The following is a 20,905-nucleotide window of genomic DNA, read 5'->3' as shown; positions in this document are numbered from 1 at the left end:
TAAACCTTCTAGATAATCTAGACCCTATTACAGGAGTTTGCTGTTACTTTCGATAAATTAAGCTTTTCTTAGAAGAAACCAGTGCCACATTTTAAACACATTTTTCAGTAGTAATCTGAAACTTCTTAGTAAGCAAACTATGCTGGCCCAGTACTTTTCTTATCTAGGAGGAAGTAGGCATCTCTAAGAAGCAATTTATGTCCATGTGAATTGGCCAAAAATTATAATTCTGCTGGTTCAAGATTCTAAGAGATATTGATATTTCAAAGAACCTTAATTTTCAGTGCAATTTCAGAACAAATCAGAAAATTCACTTACAGTTTTCAATAATGAGGTTCAAGCAAATGCAACTCAACACTTTCATGTCACCTTCTCTGGATATTCTGCCAGAGTGTCACTTCCTTCAGATTATATTTTAGCCAACTTTATTTAGTTTTCCAATTTTGTTATATTGTAGAATGAGAAAAAGAGAACTTTAGATTTCTCTTTATCAGGATAGATTGCAAAAAGTAATTTTCAGGAGATGGGGGGGGGGGCAATAAACACAAAAATCTTAGTTCCGTCACACACTAACAGTGATCTTTCAGCAAAAGCTACTTATTTCTCAACCTGTGTTTTCTCATCTCTAAAGTGAGAATAGTTTCTGTTTAATAAGGTTGCTGTGAACAGTGAATGAGATAACTGCTTAGCCATGCATAATGATTTTGTTTCTCTAATAGACAGTTAATGCTGAGGTTACAAAATTTTGATGATTCTGTGCTCTAAATTGGTGTTTACACGTAAGTTGTTTTTTATTGGGGTTGAACTATATGAACTAAATTTTTATAAATTAGAAATTATTCTGCCTGTGGATTTTAAAAATTCTCTGTAGTTATGGCTTATCATGAATTCACAAATTGAAATAATAATTTTAACGTTTATTTATTTTTGAGACAGAGGGGGACAGAGCATGAATGGGGAGGGTCAGAGAGAAAGGGAGACACAGAATCTGAAACAGGCTCCAGGCTCTGAGTTGTCAGTACAGAGCCCGATGCGGGGCTTGAACTCACCAGCCGTGAGATCATGACCTGAGCCGAAGTCAGACACCCAACCGACTGAGCCACCCAGGCGCCCCTTGAAATAATAATTTTAAATAATGCTGTGTATATTCCATTAGATCTTGTATCCTGCAACCTTGCTAATTCATTTATTAGTTCTAGTGCTTTTTTGGTAGATCCCATAGGGTTCTCAGACTGCTGTCTGTGAATAAAGACAATTTTACTTGTTTTTCTACCTGGATGCCTGTTTTTTTCTTGTTGTGTTGCATTGGCTAGAGCTTGGAATACAGTGTTGAATAGAAGTGATGGGAACAAACATCTGTCTTGTTTCTGATCTTAGGAGGAAAGCATTCATTCTTTCACCATTAAGTATGGTGTTAGCTGTAAAGTTTTCCAGTTGAGGAAGTTCTCTTCTACTCTTAACATTGCTAAGAATTTTATTAGATGTTGGATTTTGTGAAGTACTTGTTCCGCATTTGTTGAGATAATGGTGGTTTTTCATTTTTTGGTCAGATGTTAAACTAATCTTGCATTCCCAGGATAACTGTACTTGGTTATGATGTATTATCCTTTTTATGTATTTTTGGATTCTGTTTGCCAAAATTCATTGAGGACTTTTGCATCTATGTTCAGTGAAGATTATTGGTCTATATAGTTTTCTTTCCTTGCAATGTCTCTCTCTGGTTCCTGCTAGTAGAGTAAGTCTTGCTAATAGAATGAATTGGGAAGTATTCTTTCCTTTTCAGTTTGCTGGAAGAGTCTGAGTAGAATTGGTGTTACTTTTTTCATTAACTGTTTGGTGAAATTTACCAGTGAAGCCATCTGGACCTGCTCTTTTCTTTGTGTGTGTTGGTGGGGGGGGGGGGGCAATGGGTTATTTACTAATTTAATTTTTTATAAATATAAGACTATTTAGGTTCTTTTTAGTGTGTTTTGGTAGCTTGAATCTGTTGAGAAATTTGTCCATTTCATCTAAGTTGTCTTACTAGCAGAAATTTGTTCATAATATTCCATTATACTTTTAAAACGGGGAGAATCTGTATTGTTGTCACCTCTCTTATTCATGATACTGGTAATTTGTGTCTTCTTTTTATCTTGATAAATTTGGTTTTGTTTGTCAATTTTATTGGTTTTTGCCTCTTAATGGGGATCTGAATAAGGTGAAAAAGTATGCAATATGAAGTTCTAGGAAAAGGCAGAGAGAACAGCACTTGCATGGTCCTTGGAAGGGGAAGAACTGGGCATTTCCAAAGAGAATAAACTCTAAGGGGCCAAGACAGAAGCATGAAGAGTAATTATGAGGCTATTGCAATAACACAGGTGAGAGAAAGATAATGATGGCTTAGACTGCTTACAGTAGCTAACAAGATGGTGAGAAGTGGCTAGATTCAGAATATTAATTATGAAGGTGGAGCCAGAAGGACCAGCTGATGACTTGTATATGGAGTGATGGAGAAGAGTCATGAATGATGCTTAGTCTTAGTTATATAGTTATGGTTGTTTTGTGAAATAGGGAAGACTGGAAGCAGATTTGGACTGTTAATAGAGAAGGTGGGGTGGAAGAGAGGCATCAAGAGATTTAATTTAGACTTAGTGGAGAATTTGAATTAGTTGACTCAAATAATTTTGTTCTATTGTGTATGTTTTCATTATTTGTTTAAGTTATCCAGGCAATTCCCTCTTTACTTTGTAAACATTACCTGTCTAATGAAGCCAGTGTATAGGAGATATTCAAGATAGAAGAGGCAATGCTTGACAGCTACCTTAGCATACAGTTTCCAATAAAACATTGAAATTGTAATATCCTAGGAAATAGAATAAAGAGAGAAATGTGTGAATCTTTTTGTGCTGAAGACATTAGTATGAAGTGACCAGATTCAGGATATACCTTATGTTAACAAGCCTTATAGAGAAATATTGTTTATAGGTGGTGTATGTAATGTGAATAACCAAGATGAACTTCCTGGAGATCAAAACAGATTTCTGAAATTATTTACTTTGTTGTTATTTTGTGAAGTTCTTTATATATAAATCAGATATTTGAGCCAATTCAGGAAGATTGAGCCCAGAATCCCAGACCACCTTCAAAACTGACCATGATACAGTTCAGCCCAAGTAGAACTGATAGAATCTTTCTGGTATCCTTTGTAATAGAACAAGAAGCTGACTAACTTCCAGGAGGAGAGGGATTGAATCTCTGTTTTGAGAAATGATACACGAGAGGGAAACCACTGTGCTCTCCCAGAAAATAGTCTGAGAGTCTGGCTAAACTATTAAACTAATCTCTTTCTTAACTAGAGTAAGCCTCCAAGTCAGGGTAAAATTCTTTCAGGCTTATACTAAAATAGAATCATAACAGACTACATTAAGAAATAAGATAAAGTTTTAAACTTATATTTTTATTAAATGTAATAAATAAAATATAATAAGCATTTAATAAGTATGAGCTATCCTGAGAGGACAGGGACCTTTTTTGGGTCTTCCATCACTGTATTCCCAGCATAAGCATAGTACTCTGATACTCTCCTACATGAATATGTAAATTATTGAAACCTCATATTAGAAAGTATGGCTTTTTTTGTGATTTTTTTTTTTAAACATGTGTCTTCACTAGAGGGTGCTGTGTAAGCATTCAGTACTTTTACGTGTCTTCTTCCTTCACATTTATTTGCTGGGAGATTGGATTTTTAAATCACCTGATTTTTTAAAAGCTTTCATTTCCTTTTCTTTGATTTCAAAACAATACATTGGTATTGTGTATGGTAAAATTAATGAAATTGAGTAGCTGTTAATGTTGGCATTAACACAGATGTTTCTTTTCTTCCTCCTTGTTAGGAGACTTATGACTCCAATCATGTATTCTGCGCGAGATGGTCACCCTCAAGTTGTTGCTCTCCTTGTTGCCCATGGAGCAGAAGTTAATACCCAGGATGAGAATGGTTATACCGTGAGAGTTGATTGTACAATGTCCCCTTTTCTAAGACATTGGTATCTTATCAGTAGTGCACAAAAAAGTTTTTAAGAAGTAAAAATTACAGAGGGGCTGGGATACAATTGCTGTTTGGTGAAGAAAAGCAACAGCTGAAACAAAAAAGGAATTATCTGATTCTCCTTGTCCTCACCCTTGGCACAAGAAGCTGTAACACACAGCAAAGCCTGGGTTCTAGAATACACATAGAATTCTATTTTATAGAAAACAGTTCAGTGATTGGCAAATAAATTATTTTATTCTATAAAGCACTTGACTGGGTAAAATATTATATGATTTGTAAAATCTGTGAGCACTGGCAGTCTGCTTTGCGGTTATAACTTTGGAAATATGTTTACTTTAGATTGTAAAATGAAGAGATTGCACCATTCTGTTAATTAACTATGCTCACTGTTTTATTGTGCCATAAATACTGTTGAAAAGTTTTCCTTTCTGTCTCATATACACTCCCTCTCTTTAAACAATCTTCTTTTTCCCCCACTTACAGGCTTTAACATGGGCAGCACGTCAGGGTCATAAAAATGTAGTTTTGAAGTTGCTTGAACTTGGAGCTAATAAAATGTTACAAACCAAAGATGGAAAGACACCGAGTGAGATTGCTAAAAGAAATAAACATCTAGAGGTATCCTATGTATTAATTTTTCTGTGGCATGTTATGTTATTATTTCTAGAACTTTTGTATTATTTTCTTAGAACTCACAACTGTCATAATACCGTATCTGGCTATTATTAAATGTTTACATATGTAATTCTCCTCTGGCCAGGTAACGTAAACTTTATTTTCCTAGAGTATTCACGTTTACTAAATAAGAGGCATATATAATGTGGTAATTTAAAAGCTATAGAAATAAATAATAAAATCTTATTCTGGCCCTAGAAATAAAATTGTAGTAGACTATTTAACATTTCAGACAGGTCCAGATTTTTAGAAATTAATTAGTGTATTGAGAAAGCTAATAAAATGCCAAAATTTGAACATGTAATTATTGAACATGTAATTTTAATTAGTACATATTAGACATTTTAAAAAATAAGTAAGTTAAATTTACTCCTATACATGTGACAAGGTATTTAATAAAGAGATAACATAGTTGAGTAGATGATCTACTGTCATTCACATATTAAAGTCAGTAATAAATATTTGCCATACGTTAAATCACTTTATTGATAGGAAGTTTTAGTCTGAATATTAAAACTTTGGATCAAAGGGCTATAATTTCTAAGCAAGGGTGAATACAGTACAAGTGTAAAACTAAGTTATATAGTTCAAGAGCTTCCAGACCTGAATTTGAAAGCATGTAACATTCCAGAGGTTCTATCATATAATCAGACCATGCCACTTTCTTTATTTTTTAACAAATCTGATAAACATGCCTATCATCTTCTAACTCAAGTCTACATTTACGGAAGTATTCTAGAATAATTGCTAACCACTAAAGCCCTGTGAAACTTCAAAAGAAATTTATGGTGCTTCTTCTAAGCTTTGAAAATTTGAAAATTTTTAATTGGTTTACTGCATTATTAAATTTAGGGTAGATGACACTGAATTTGACATATTAAGAAATTTATGAATGTCAAAGATTATTTTGAGCCATAAATTGTTTCTTAAAGTGAGATTTGATTTTGTGTTCTGGTTGATTATGTAGCATAACCCTGACTTACTAAAAAGTTAGATTTTAAGTATAAGTGATAGTATATATAATGTTAAGTATATTTGAATGGCTTATTAACTTTTTGCAGATCTTCAATTTTCTTTCTTTAACTTTAAATCCATTGGAGGGAAAGCTCCAACAGCTAACTAAAGAAGAAACTATTTGTAAACTATTAACAACAGATTCTGATAAAGAAAAAGATCACATATTTAGGTAACAAAGCATGTTTTTGTTCAACAAAATACCTATAAATGAGTAAAAAATGTGTGTGTTTTATTACTTTTAGTAAATGTGATGACATTTAAAATAGGATATTTTACACGATTACAATCAATTTTTAAATATCACTGAGAAATGTCTAGATGTTAAATGTTTTTTTCTACAGAATTTTAGAAAAATTTTACATATGTGTACTACTAACAGTAATGAGAATAATTTCTAACTTTAAAATATCAACAAAATTTATTTCTAAAAGTGTCTAAGATTATATTTTTGTTAGTGTTCAAACTAGACTGCATCTTGCTTTCTAATTCTTTTTAGCAGATTTCTGATTTTATAAGCTAAAATTAAAAGTACACTTTTTTATGAACACAGTTCAGTACATGGCCACAAAATTTTTCTGTGCTTACCTACATTAAAATTATTAAATCTTTACTTCCTACAATTAAAGAGATTTTCATGTATAGAAACCCCACAAGGAATATACATATTGGCAACTAATTTCATTCTTAGGAAAGATGAGCTACATTTTACTGTCGTCATTTTCTCTGTTAACTTATATCTTCACTCAAGAAACCTTCCTTATTCCACTGATATAACATAGGTCTAGTGTGTAAATTTGCACCTATATTACATATAGATACATTCTTACTCATTCTCATTCTGTATCTATATTATAAATATATATTGATTGTGCATTTATAGTCTGTTCTGAAATTGACATTGCTATAAATGTGTCTAGTTCATATACAGCATTTGGAGACCTGGAAATATTTTTACATGGTCTTGGGCTTGAACATATGACAGATTTATTAAAGGTAAGATTTTGTATAAGCTACAGAGAATTATAGATGTATGTTTATTTGTTGGTTAACTAAATATTAATGCTTAAGCATGCTTAAAAAAAAATGCCAAACACACTTTTCTCCATAATTTATACTAGATCCCATTTTAAGGCTACAAACATTTGAAAAATTTATTATTCTAGAAATTTAAATAAATTTGAATTTGGCTGGAATAAACAGCTTTTATTCACTGCCTGAAACTTCATAGAACTCCTCCTTGTACATCTAAGCCTTTAGATTGTTTTTTTTTTTTAATGTTTATTTATTTTTAAGAGAGAGAGAGCATGAGAAGAGGAGGGGCAGAAAGAGAGGGAGACACAGAATCCCAAGCAGGTTCCAGGCTCTGAGCTGTCAGCACAGAGCCCAACGTGGGGCTCAAACTCATAGTGAGATCATGACCTGAGCTGATCAGACGCTTAACCAACTGAGCCACCCAGGCACCACTGCCTGGTGCAGATTGTTTTTAGAGTTGCTTCCTGTATAGAATATTAGAAGCATGATTTTAAGTCAAACAGATCTGGTATCAGATTCTTGCTCTAATGATTGTTTAGCTGAAATATGTGACTTAAATCTCTTTTTTCATAGGATGATAATACCTAGTGTAGGATTGTCATAGATATTAAATTAGATCATATGCCAAGCACTGTTTTAGGTACTTTATTTATTTATTTTTTTTTTCATCGTTTATTTATTTTTGGGACAGAGAGAGACCGAGCATGAACGGGGGAGGGGCAGAGAGAGAGGGAGACACAGAATCGGAAAGAGGCTCCAGGCTCTGAGCCATCAGCCCAGAGCCCGACGCGGGGCTCGAACTCACGGACCGCAAGATCGTGACCTGGCTGAAGTCGGACGCTTAACCGACTGCGCCACCCAGGCGCCCTGTTTTAGGTACTTTAGGATGCATTATGGGGTTTGAGTTATGGTACGTTAGGTATGCATTATAGGGTTTGACAGTTAACCATTTAGCTGAATGAAGCAGTAAAGCACTTTTTAAAATAGGCTCTCCTTGGGGCGCCTGGATGGCGCAGTCGGTTAAGCGTCCGACTTCAGCCAGGTCACGATCTCGCGGTCTGTGAGTTCGAGCCCCGCGTCAGGCTCTGGGCTGATGGCTCAGAGCCTGGAGCCTGTTTCTGATTCTGTGTCTCCCTCTCTCTCTGCCCCTCCCCCGTTCATGCTCTGTCTCTCTCTGTCCCAAAAATAAATAAACGTTGAAAAAAAAAAATAAAAAAATAAAATAAAATAGGCTCTCCTTAGGAATGGGCACATTCTGTTTAGGTAGTTCAGAATTGTGCTTCATTGTACAATCTTGAAACTTCTTCCTATTTGAGAAATACTGAGTAAAACTGAATGTTATTGATTGTTTAATATGATGCAGTTACAAATTTAAAATATTCATAAAACATAACTTCTGTCAAATTTTATAGAGCTACCTTCCTTTTTATGTGAGCATATATAAACTGTAATAATTTTCTTTGAATCTGGGAAACCGGTTATGTTTGTACTTTTTTAGGTAATCATTTACGCATGTTAATGACACTCATCATCTAGCCAGTAGCACAATTCTATACCTGCATATTCTATCCCCTCCTAGAACTGAAAGTTGACTGACTATAACTGACTAATTTATAAATGACTAATTTATGACACTTGCCTACTTTCCTTTCTAATGTTTTACTTATATTGAAAGGTGGTGTTTTTTTTCTTCTCTACAGGAAAGGGATATAACTTTAAGACATCTTTTGACCATGAGGAAAGATGAGTTTACAAAGGTTAATATCAGTTTCAAAAACTCCAGACCTTCTTTCATATTTTAAGAATTGTGGATGTTTTGATTTTCTATTTTAAAAATTCTGGGGCTACAGACCATAAATGATCTTTTACTAGTTCATTTGATTACATATGATTATGGATAACCATATCTAAAATCTTCTGTTACAGTATTAAGTTGCTTTAAGAACATTGAAGGACTTAGAGTTGTTTTTCTTTCTTCAGATTAATCATGAGAGCTCAACTAAAACTGGTTCTTCATTTGTAAATCTGAAATAGTTTTGTAAAAGAGGTTACTTAGAAATAAGAGGTGGCTTTTTGTATATGTAAGTATGAATATGTGTCATCGAAATTCTGCCTTTTGCTGGGTTCTCAAAAGATCAAGACCTATTATTTTGCCATCTAACATTATTAAGTAACAATTTGAAAATAGCTTTGAAAATAACAATTGAAAATATTAGAGATGTTTAATACTAATAAATAGCATACTAAAAGGTAATGATTTTCCTCCTCACACACATTGGAAACTTGAAATCTTCAGTATTGTTGAAAGTCAAAATAAACATACTACTTAGCTAAACCCAAAAGAGAAAATTTAATTAACACCAATGGTAAAATGAAGACAAAAGACATAATCCTTCTTTAATCACTGGTAATATTTTAAATAATACTTTGAAGGAAAATTGTTTTACTGTGGTGGTTTTGGAAAGATTATCTTAATATCTGATCATTTGTTTTTAGAGTTTTGCAAAAAAAATTGACTACAGTCACTATATATCTAAATAAAAATCTAAATGACGTAACCTTGTCAGTCACAGTTATAAGTAAACCATCTATCTTTCAGTATGTTTCTTATTTTTCTAATATGTATGTTTTTTCAAGATATAAATTAATCAAGGAGAAAACTTTTTCAGTAAGTTTGGATATTAAATTACTCAAGTATGACTGTCTTGTTGCACCTTAAAATTATTTCTACTTAGAATGGAATTACCAATAGAGATCAGCAGAAAATTCTGGCTGCTCTTAAAGAACTTGAGGTAGAAGAGATAAAATTTGGAGAACTACCTGAAGTGGCAAAGTTGGAAATCAGGTAAACTTAACATTAATATTGTTTAGAATGAGCTGTTCTTAAAAAAAGAACTAAAAAGTTTAATTTTGATAGTTTCTGGGTCTTTTTACTTGATACTGTAATTTTACCGAGGAAATGGATAGTTCATTTTATCATCTGTTGTGTTCTGAAATGGGAAGTCATTTATAAAGTCCATTTTTATAAAGTCATTTTACCAGGAAGCAAAACAATGCATCTTCTTATTAACTCAGCTAGAAACATTCTTTTATTTTTTCATTGCATCTTGTTAAATGAACTATGTGAGATGCCATGCTTCCCATAGTATAGCTCTTACTCTCTTTGAGTCATTTTATGTGTCAAGTTGAAAATTCAAAGTAGTAATTTTTTCACATAGGGCAGTAAGAAAGCATTTCTTAATGTAGCTCAGCCCCCATTTTCAGCCTATTCTTAAGGAATTAAGTTGTCAGTATATAAAGTTTGATTTCAATATTATAAATTTGTCAAGCACTGATTATTAGTAATATTAGTAATCTAAAATCCATTTTTAAAATAATTGTATTTGATTTTATTAATATTTTCTGGGGCAGTAAATTGTTCAACTTTTTATTTGAAATCATTATAGGATCACAGGAAATTGCAAAGAGATGTACAGGGAAGTCCCATACAGTCATTACCCAGTCTCACCCAGTGCTAACATCTTGTATAACTATAGTACAATATTAAAGCCATAAAACTGACATATATGGTACAATGCACATAGTTTATTTGCATTTCACTGGTTATACATGTGCTCATTTGTGTGTACCTGTATAGGTCTATTCAGTTTTATTGTATGTGTATCTTTATGTAACCATTGCCACAAACAGTACACTTAACATACCATCACCATAAGGCTCCCTCATACTACTCCTTTATAGCCATACCCATCCGCCCAATCCTTAACAACCAATAATTTGTTATCCATCTTGATAATGATATTCATGAATGTTACTTAAATGGAATCATACAATGTGTATCCTTTGTGATTGGCTTTTTTCACTCATCCTAATTCCCTTGAGGTTCATCCAAGCTGTATCTTATAAAATATACTTACAAGTACAGTACTATCATCACTAACGTAGCCTATCTAAAACTAACATTGCAACTGTAATAAACATGAATTAAAAATGATAGATTTCCACACCATTTTAGAATTTAGAGAGGTTTTACATGGGATAATTTAGATGATCCAGATTTCTTTAAAAAGCTTATTGCAAAATTAACTTATTTCTGTTTCTCTTACTCTGCCTCCTTATAATAAGATGATCTGTATTCAAAATAATGCCTCATTGTTTCCAAATAACATTCTAACTGTTAAATATTTAAACACACTTAAATATTTAAAAGGATTTCAGTTGTGAGGACTTAAAAGTAGCAAACCTTCTTGAATCTCTGTTAATTTTCTTAATTTTTAAATTTATTGTCTCTATGAAAGAATATTCTAAGTTCTACATGACTAGCTTGGAAATTAAAATTTTTAATATAACTTATTTATATGATGGCAGAGTTGCCTTTAAGAATTTACTTTGAGGAATTTAATAGACTTAAAGAATGTGCAGAATCCTGAATGGTTCACTTATTAAAACTGCTGAATTTTTTTAAAAATATAACTGGCAGACATATATTCCAGGAATTTGACCTTGTTATTAAATCACAGACTGTGTTTACAGGCTGTTATGAAAAAGGTTTTACTTCCCATTTGTTCAAAGTCATTCTTTAAAGAAGAAATTAGTCATTAAGTCATAAGAAAACTAACAGCAGGAAAAGCTGAACTGATTGATTATAATCTTCTGGTAATGTGACTTCACCAATCTAGCTACTGATTTATTTTATGATACTTTCCTTCTACGTGTTAAATTTTCTAAGGTAGTCTGTTACAAGAACATATATGCACAGTCCTTTTACTTTTTTCTACACTTAATCTTACTATGTTTGCAGAATTAGAGAATGCACTTTAAAAATAATAACAACTATTCCATTACTACCTTGAGATATTTTGAACAGAAATAGTAAGCATTCATCCATATCTTGACATTTTCAACAGTTTCTGTCCAGACCTTTCCTCTAAGCCCACCTGAGTGCTGCTTAAGTCTGTCAAAAGCATCTCAAAATTATGTCCATTAAGAAAACTATTTCTCCTCCAAAAAGAAAAAGATAAAGAATTTTATGTAAAAATATATTGTTCACATCTATTACTTATTAAACATTCTAAAATTGGAAACTCGAAATATTTAACATTGGGGAATGATTGAATTACATTGCATTAACATATTTTATTCTGTCCTTAAAATTATTTTGAGATTTAATATCATAGAAAAATAATAAGTTTAAGAGACAAATATTAAATGGAGTGTGAAGCATAGTGCCAGTTGTATATATGCATACGAAAAATACTAGTAGAAAATATTCTGGAAGAAAATAGTACCAGTCAGTATCTTTAGGTGATAAGAGTAGTGGTAATTTTAATTTTTCCAGATATTTTATAATAAGCACATAGTTTTGGAGTACCTTTATTTAAGGTGTGAATTCTATCCTAACACTTGACTTCACATTCTTTTTTTCAAATTTTTATTTAATTTCTAGTTAGTTAACATATAGTGTAATAATTGGTTTGAGGAGTAGAATTTAGTGATTCATCACTTACATAAAACACCCAGTGTTCAATACAGTAAGTGCCCTCCTTAATAGCCATCATCCATTTAGCCCATCCCCTACCCACCTCCCCTCCATCAACCCTGTTTGTTTTCTATAGTTAAGAGTCTCTTATGATTTGCTTCCCTCTCTTTTCTTTTTCCCTTCTCCTATGTTAATCTGTTTTGTTTCTTAAATTCCACATATGAGTGAATTCATATGGTACTTTTTTTCTCTGACTTATTTCACTTAGAAAAATACACTCTAGCTCCGTCCATGTTGCTACAAATAGCAAGATCTCATTCTTTTTAAGTTTGAGAGAAACAGCATGAGTGGGGAGAGTCAGAAAGAGAGGGAGAGAGATAATCCCAAGCAGGCTCCACAAGGTCAACATAGAACCCTACAAGGGGCTCAATCCCATACACCATGAGATCATGATCTGAGCCAAAATCAAGAGTCGGACACTTAACCAACTGAGCCACCCAGGCCACCCCAAGATTTCATTCTTTTTGGTGGCTGAGTAATAATTCCATTACATATATACACCGCATCTTCTTTATCCATTCATTAGTCAATGTACATTTGGGCTCTTTCCTTATTTTGACTTCACATTTTAAAAACAGCCTGTTGTTTTAGTCAGCTTACACTATGTTATGCTTCAGTAACAAATAACTTCTAAATCTAAACAACTTATAACAAAATTTATTCCTTGAGTACCCATATTATGGCTGTACCTGCAGTGGATCTCCTTCTTGTTATTACTCTGAAAACAGGCTGGATAAACAGCCCCAACTGGGACATGCTGTTCTTATAGCACAGGGAAAAGAGAAGTATATTGTACCAAGAGGTATATTATACAGCTCTGGGGTAGGCAGTGGGCAGCCAGCCATTCAGGGTATGTAATGAATGCATACTATAGAGTTGTGATTTTTACAACTTGCCTGTCGATATTCAGTGGCCCTGAAAATTATACATCACAAGAAAGGTATGTATTTTCCTTATATTCATTCAGACTGATAAATTTGTATTCAAGTATCTATCATCTCTGTGAAACATTACTAATTATCTATTCCCATTATACTACATTCATTATCTCTGAGTTTTGATGTCTCAGCTATAAGCTAATGTTAATATCTACCTTACAGGAGTCGTTGGGAGGAGCTAAAAGAATAATAAATGTAAAATAACCAGTGTAGTACCTTCACATAATAGATACTCAAATATTGACACTTATATTCCTTCTTTATATGTCCCTTTGAATAATGATGTTACAATTCCATGTCTGCCTCAAATGCTGAAGCTTGAGATCCTCAAGATTTGAGACTTGTTATACTCAATGTCTGTTTCAGTTGTTAATATATATTAGCTATTCTATAAATATTTTTAAAGAATTTAGTAAATATTATGGCTAGACATTAACTATCCCAGTAGAATGAAGTAAATTGCTCATATTAGTGATTCCTATTTGTTTGTTTCCTCTATTTAGTGGTGATGAGTTCCTCAACTTTCTTCTGAAATTAAACAAACAGTGTGGCCATTTAATAACAGCAGTACAGAATATCATTTCTGAGTTGCCTGTAAATTCCCACAAGGTATTCTATAAAAGTTGTTAAGTGAAGAAAAGTATGAATACTGAAGAACATTCCAGATAAGTTAATGACAATTCAATAAACAGTTATCTGGTAAAATTGTAGCTTTCTTCTACAGTGTCACATAAAATCTAAATAGGTCAATTTGTTTAATATTACTTTTACTGTATCTTTTATTTTTAATTAATTGAAAAACTCTGTGTTCTAGCTCTCAGGAAAAGGAAAATGAGTCAGACCAAAAATTAAACTGATCTGTGTATTAAACTTAACATTTGTTCTTAAAGGGAATTTAGTTGTTTAAAATACAAAGTGACAGGAGACCCAAGTGAAGGTTGGAACAAAACAATGTGTTGAGTGTTATTAAAAACCATATCAATGTAAGGTTTTTTAATGAAGGAAAATTTAAATAGAGAAAGTGTAAGTGGCCTGTAAAAGCAAACTTTTTTGTAGAGTTTTTCATGTGGTTTGGTTTTAGCTATTTGTTTAAAAAAATTTTAATGCACTTGTTTTCCTCTGATTTTTTATAGAATACTAATCTAGGAGTCCTATCATTCTTAAAATCTTCATGAATTTATTTATTCACCATAAATATTATTACTGCTAAATATTAGTCTCCATAAAGTCATATATACATAATCTTAGTAAATGTATTCAGGAAACTAAGATTTGACTGTTTATATATATACAATCACAAAGTTCTTTTTGGTATCATAATTTATTCTGAACAAAAAAATGCTTTTCAGTTACATAATATAAAGAGTGAGAAAACTGTATCATTTTTGTAGATACAAAGTTGTAAAAAGTTGTTTCCCATTTTTTAAAATGTAACTTTTGAAAATATTCACAGATAGTACTAGAATGGTCTTCTCCCCGGAATTTTACTTCCGTTTGTGAAGAACTGGTTAGTAATGTTGAAGATTTGAGTGAAGAGGTCTGCAAACTAAAAGACTTAATTCAGAAGGTATATATTTAACATTAAAAAGGGGGGAAATGATGTACAGCATAATATGTTAGACGATGAAGCAATTCTGACAAAAGCAACTTGCTTCCCCTAGACAAGTGGGAAAAGAATAGTTTCCAAAGGAAGACATAAAGATAAAAAACAAACTTTGTGGGTCATTATAGAAATGCAGACTAAAAGAATAAGATCTATCCTTTTTCATCTCTTAAATTAGCAAGGGAGAACGTTGGTGATTCACCAAGCTGACACTTTCACGTGAGACTGGTGTCTCAACTCCTTTCAAAAATAGTTTGGCAAGATGTGCCAAGGACCATAAAAATATGTGCATCTTTCAGTAGCTTAATGATTCTAAAAGTGTTATGTACCAGAAGTATCGTGTGCCAGGAGAATGATTTAATAAATTATGGTACAACCACTTGTTACAGTGATACGTAGCCAGTCAGAAAAACAATGAAAATCAAATATTTATGAAGTTATAGATATCATAAAGATATGAAGTTGTATTTGTAGAATTTATTTACATATAAATATGCAGATGAAAAATTATGAAAACGACAGGTTTATCAGCTCTGTTAATGATACAGGTTTTTAGATGAAATATTCTATTTTCTAGACTTTCTTAAAGAGTGTGGGCCTTTTTGGTTGTTTTTTCTGTACTCATAGAAGTGTACATCTGGATTTAAGGACAGATGATTTTCCCTCCTTTAAGAAAATTGGCTGTAACAAAATCCATGTTGCTAAAATAGGGAACTCTGTTGAAGATAAGTAATAAAAAAAGGAAAACATTTTCATTTGACTAAATAACTCACTTGTGAGTTCTCCAAGTCTATTTAATAAATATACTTGGCATCTGTAAACTTTTTGTGAAATAGCTGAAGTGAATGTTAGATTATGCATTAAATTTGTATAACTTCAACCCATAAGCCGCTTGATATTTTTGTTAATATTTTATCAAGAAAAGTTCTTCTCAAAATCAACTTTATACATGTTCCAAGTAATTTGTCATTCTAGCTATTAACATATGTTCAATTAAAAGGAGTCTTTAAAAAGTGAACAGAAATTGTAAAGCAAGTTTTACAAAATAGTAGGGGAATAAATAAAGATAAAATGGGGCAAATGAGTAATATATCTCAAAATTCTTGTAGGAGATACCTCCCTTCTAGAGAAAGAGGCATCTTAGAAGTTGTATTATCTTTGACATTTATTCATTCACAGGCGTGAGGGTGCCTGCTGTATGTCAGACAACCATGCTACACATCAGTCTTCTAATTATTCTACTTCCACTTTTGTGTTCCTTTAATCCACAACCACTCCTCAAACAAACTTTCTCATACAAAAGTCTGATTTTCTACTTTCTGAACTTGTTGATAACATGAGGACTATAGCACTGCTCATCTTCACTACCTTCATCATCTCCAAGAAGTGAAGGAAAATGGTATTGATTTGACTTAGGATAATATCTTTCATGAGGATCCAGGGGAAATTTGGAAGGATTTGTGTACAGATACTTCCTGCAAAGCCTCATCCTTTAATGTTTAGAGTAGGAAACTCTCCCAGGACATCTTTGCCTCAGGATTGGTAATTATTTGGTTTCTCTAAGATGAACTAAAAACATTTGGGGAGGGGGAGGAAGACTGAGATGAAGCTAAAGAGAGAGGACAGGTTTTTCCTAAAAGAATGAAATAAAGAAACACTGCTCTGGGGGTGACTTTGACTCTAAAACATAAACGATTCAATCAGGTACCATAATATTTATTTTAATAACATATACCTATAAGGAGAAATTTTAGCTTTCTTTAGCTAATGGAAAGTCTTTTTTCTGTGGCCTTCTCTACCTTGAATTTATACATTTCTGTATAAGAACCAGCCTCGAAAACACATTTACTGATTTATAATAATTGCAGATACAGTACTTTGGTCAGGAAAGTCTTAATTTTAGAACAAGCTATTGCAGTGGTTTTTCTGGATTAGTCTTCAGTAGTAATCACCATAGTGAGACTTGATTGAGAGAACTGTGAAGGCTTCCAGATTTGGGAGTATGCTATTATCTGATATTTCAGTTTACCAATAATAACTGAAGCAAATTAAAAAACATATGAGTTACCATCAATAAGTGTATGGAGGTAACAAAGAGGGAGGGTAGGAGAGGTCAAGGCTAGACTTTAACACCACATCACTCTCTTTCAAAGCAACACACTGACAGGCTCCTGTCAGAAAGGGTCATTCTAAGTAATTGGTTAATAAAAGGAATGGCTGTCTCAGGATTCAGTAAATGGAGCATCAGTGTCAAAAAGGAATCTGTTACTGAATGAAGCCATTTGGAAGTTAGGCCAAGAATACAGTATTAATGAGATTGGCATTGAAGTCTGTTTTCTGCTGTAAATTTAAAATTAATTTTGCAGGCTTTTTAAATTAAATATTTACACTGTAGATTTTAGAAGTAGTTATTCTTGCTAATGTTGAAAATATTTATGTCACCACTCCAGCCCAGGATGTTTCTAGTATATATCACTCTATAAATGTGCCTGATTCTTTTTATCTTTTGAGGATCTTTTGGCTTTTACTCATTCTCCCTCTTCTGCCCCTCCCCCATCAACTATCTTCTCTCTCTCTCTCTCTCTCATACACACAATGTACACACACAAGTTGGGGGGCCTTCTGTAGCAACAGAGTTCAGTGTATAAGTATTTATAAACTTACTGAGCCTGTACTTTAATTGCTGAGAAGCGCTAAAAGATCCACTTAGGTTTTTGTTAGTATTTGTTCCTGCAATTATATTTAAATAAAGGATTAAACTTCTGGCAGTTGCATCAAACCTTTGAGCTTTTGTTAAATTTAATGTTTTGTAGGTATGCTATAAGAATGGTTCACTTTTTTCAAGAAATCATTTGATATTTAATGTTGAAGGGAAAAATAACAACTGTCATTGCTTGTAGGTAGAAATGAAGACTTTAACGTTCAAGGAACTTTAGCTCCTGATACAAAAACATGATTTTGAAATGTAATAATCTATGAAAGTATTTATTCTTAATGTGAAACTAATAATTTACTATAATGGGATCCTGGGGAAAAACGACTGTTTTTTGAGACATTTAAGTGTTCACTTTAAATCTTGCATGAGAATCTTGCTTTGGCTGCTTCTACATCAGCTGAATTAACGTGGATATTTTTAAAAATCAAAGATACTTTTATTTTCAGTGTACTTTACATTAACTCTTTTCATTTTCTCATACTAAATATTAGTTGCAAAATGAGCGAGAAAATGATCCAACTCATATACCATTAATGGAAGAAGTATCTACATGGAACAGAATTTTGAAGAGGACAGCTGTTACAGTGTGCGGATTTGGGTTTCTTCTTTTCATTTGCAAGCTGACTTTCCAGAGAAAATAACCCTAATATTGTGTTTTGAGTAATATCTTATTCAAATTACCTACAAATGTTGCTTTTAACTATTTGTGGCACAGCATAACTACATTCTTTGCTGATACTCCATAGGAGAAATTACAATAGCATAGAACAGAAAGTTTCCTTAGAAAGTGGTTTGTCAGTTTGAGTTAAAAATGTAATTTGTTGTATTTTTATGTTAATTTTGGTCAAGCAGTAAATTATGTGATTCATAAGTTTAGCACTATGATTCTAAATCACATTCAAAATAAAAGTTTTATCTGATATTATTTGACCCTTAAAAAACAGTGTGTTCCTGACTCCCTTAACTACAGAGAACAAAATTGATGGTTGTTACCAGAGGGGAGGTAGGTGGGGGATGGGCAAAATAGGGGATGCGGATTAAAGAGTACACTTACCATGATGAAAAAAACTAAAACAAAAAAAGAACAATGTGTTCCACTGTCACAGTGAATCTTACAGAATGTGTAAAATGTTCATAAATAAGTCCCTTTCTTTTAGTCCTTATTTTTCCCTTCCATTATTATGTAATAAGGAATTTCTTAATTTTTTAGTTCTGTAACATTAGGAAATTAATGACTTTGAAACTATTTCAGAGCATGCAAAGAATAAAGATAAAATGAACAATTTTTGAATTATGGATTAAAAACCTAGGGAAAATATCTAAAATGTAAATTTAAAAAAATTTAGGGGTGCCTGTGTGGCTCAGTAGGTTGAGAGTACGACTCTTGATTTCAGCTCAGATCATGATCCCAGGGTCCTCAGACTGAGCCCCACATAAGATTCTTTCTCCCTCTCCCTCTGGCCCTCTCCCCTGCTTGTGCACTCTCTCTCTAAAAAAAAATTAATTAAAAAAATAAAAAATTTTAGACAATAGTGTGGAAAGTACACAGTACATTAAAATTTTTTATGTAATGTACCTATGGGAACTATGACAGGTACTATGTGTAACATTCTTGACGATGTTATGACAGTGAGTGGCATGTGGCATGTGATGTCTATCAATCTAAAAAGCAATACATGATTATGTGGGGTTTTTTTCCCCAAACCAAATGATGATACTCAGATTTTAAAAGTGAAGGTGAAAAAGGGCAGGCCTGATTTCACAGGGAACGTGGCAGTTAAATATTGCTTGACTTAGTGGATCTACAACAACAGATGCAGTGGATCTACAAAAAAATTGTAGAAAAGAAGAATATAATTAGTGGTAATTTCTGCACTTTGTTATACAAGAGCAGCAAGACTCGAATAATTCCTTTTCTGAGAATACACTCAACCATATGTCACTGGAAGGAACGTATCTGACATTTTTACCGAAGTGCCATAGCAAGACATTTTTTTTTTCTGATATCCCTCAATTTAAGTGGGTTCAAGACCAGAATAGGGGTAGGAGAAGAGGTCCTTCTTCTAACACAGATCATGTTTCACTCCTAGCACGTTTTTTTTTTTAATATGAAATTTATTGTCAAATTGGTTTCCATACAACACCCAGTGCTCATCCCAACAGGTGCCTTCCTCAGTGCCCATCACCCACCCTCCCTTCCCTCCCAACCCCCCATCAACCCTCAGTTTATTCTCAGTTTTTAAGAGTCTCTGATGGTTTGGCTGTCTCCCTCTCTTTTTTTTTTTTTTTTCTTCCCCTCCCTCACGGTCTTCTGTTAAGTTTCTCAGGATCCACATAAGAGTGAAAACATATGGTATCTGTCTTTCTCTGTATGGCTTATTTCACTTAGCATCACACTCTCCAGTTCCATCCACGTTGCTACAAAAGGCCATATTTCGTTCTTTCTCATTGCCAAGTAGTATTCCATTATGTATATAAACCACAATTTCTCTGGAAAACAGTGTGGAGGTTCCTCAAAAAATTAAAAATAGATCTGCCCTATGACCCAGCAATAGCACTGCTAGGAATTTACCCAAGGGATACAGGAGTGCTGATGCATAGGGGCACTTGTACCCCAATGTTTATAGCAGCACTTTCAATAATAGCCAAATTATGGAAAGAGCCTAATGTCCATCAACTGATGAATGGATAAAGAAATTGTGGTTTACCCCTAGCACATTTCTTAGGCAAATAGAAGGTGTTTAATACATGTTAGTTTCCTTTAAAAAAAATGACTTACTATCTGATTATTTAACAATAGTCTTTCACCTCAGTTCATCTTTAATGATGATCATATCTCTTCTTTTGGCCGAATAGGTCACTATTTTTTTTCTTCTAATCAAACCAAGCTATATGTATCTCAAATATTAGGATAAACTATGAAAATTCAAATTGATAAAATATTTTATTTCCAAAAATATTAGCAAATTCCTTAAAATAGTGATCTGCTGTAATGTATTTTAAGTATGATTATTCAGGGGAAAGAAATACTGTAAAGTCCATTGTATCTGCATATTCTAAGTATATTTTTACTTCCTTGACAAATACAGTATAATTTTCAGATTGCAGATTAAAAATAAATAGGACCTTTTTGTGATTAAATTGTTCATGCATAAAGTATCAATAGAATACATAAGATTTTCCTCATTGTTTAGAATAGGTAATTTTATCTAGAGTGTAAGTCTCTTCCTACTCTGTTTGACTTGATTACAGTGCTTTACCACAAGGGTAAACCTTTTGAAATATTCATTCTTTTACAAGATAGCACAAATCATTTTTCTTCTCTTCTTGAAACAAGTTCCACAGAGACCCCTCT

The 20,905-nt window shown here is 32.8% G+C and overlaps 1 protein-coding gene across 1 annotated transcript in view; it reads left to right on the top strand.

Moving 5' to 3' along the window:
* Positions 1-18,491, top strand: part of ASZ1 (ankyrin repeat, SAM and basic leucine zipper domain containing 1) — a 51,807-nt gene extending 33,316 nt beyond the window's left edge. Inside the window, exons 5-13 of the mRNA XM_045495403.1 lie at positions 3,873-3,984; positions 4,514-4,648; positions 5,767-5,891; positions 6,640-6,715; positions 8,455-8,511; positions 9,490-9,599; positions 13,735-13,840; positions 14,685-14,798; positions 18,042-18,491. Coding sequence (XP_045351359.1) covers positions 3,873-3,984; positions 4,514-4,648; positions 5,767-5,891; positions 6,640-6,715; positions 8,455-8,511; positions 9,490-9,599; positions 13,735-13,840; positions 14,685-14,798; positions 18,042-18,191 — 985 coding nt within the window. The 3' untranslated portion in view covers positions 18,192-18,491. The remainder of the gene's footprint in view (positions 1-3,872; positions 3,985-4,513; positions 4,649-5,766; positions 5,892-6,639; positions 6,716-8,454; positions 8,512-9,489; positions 9,600-13,734; positions 13,841-14,684; positions 14,799-18,041) is intronic.
* Positions 18,492-20,905: the final 2,414 nt, after the last annotated feature.

Source organism: Leopardus geoffroyi, chromosome A2, assembly GCF_018350155.1.
Source record: "Leopardus geoffroyi isolate Oge1 chromosome A2, O.geoffroyi_Oge1_pat1.0, whole genome shotgun sequence".
Taxonomy (NCBI): Eukaryota; Metazoa; Chordata; class Mammalia; order Carnivora; family Felidae; genus Leopardus; species Leopardus geoffroyi.
Note: the sequence above shows the minus strand (reverse complement) of the source record. Positions and strands in the feature narration are given on the sequence as shown.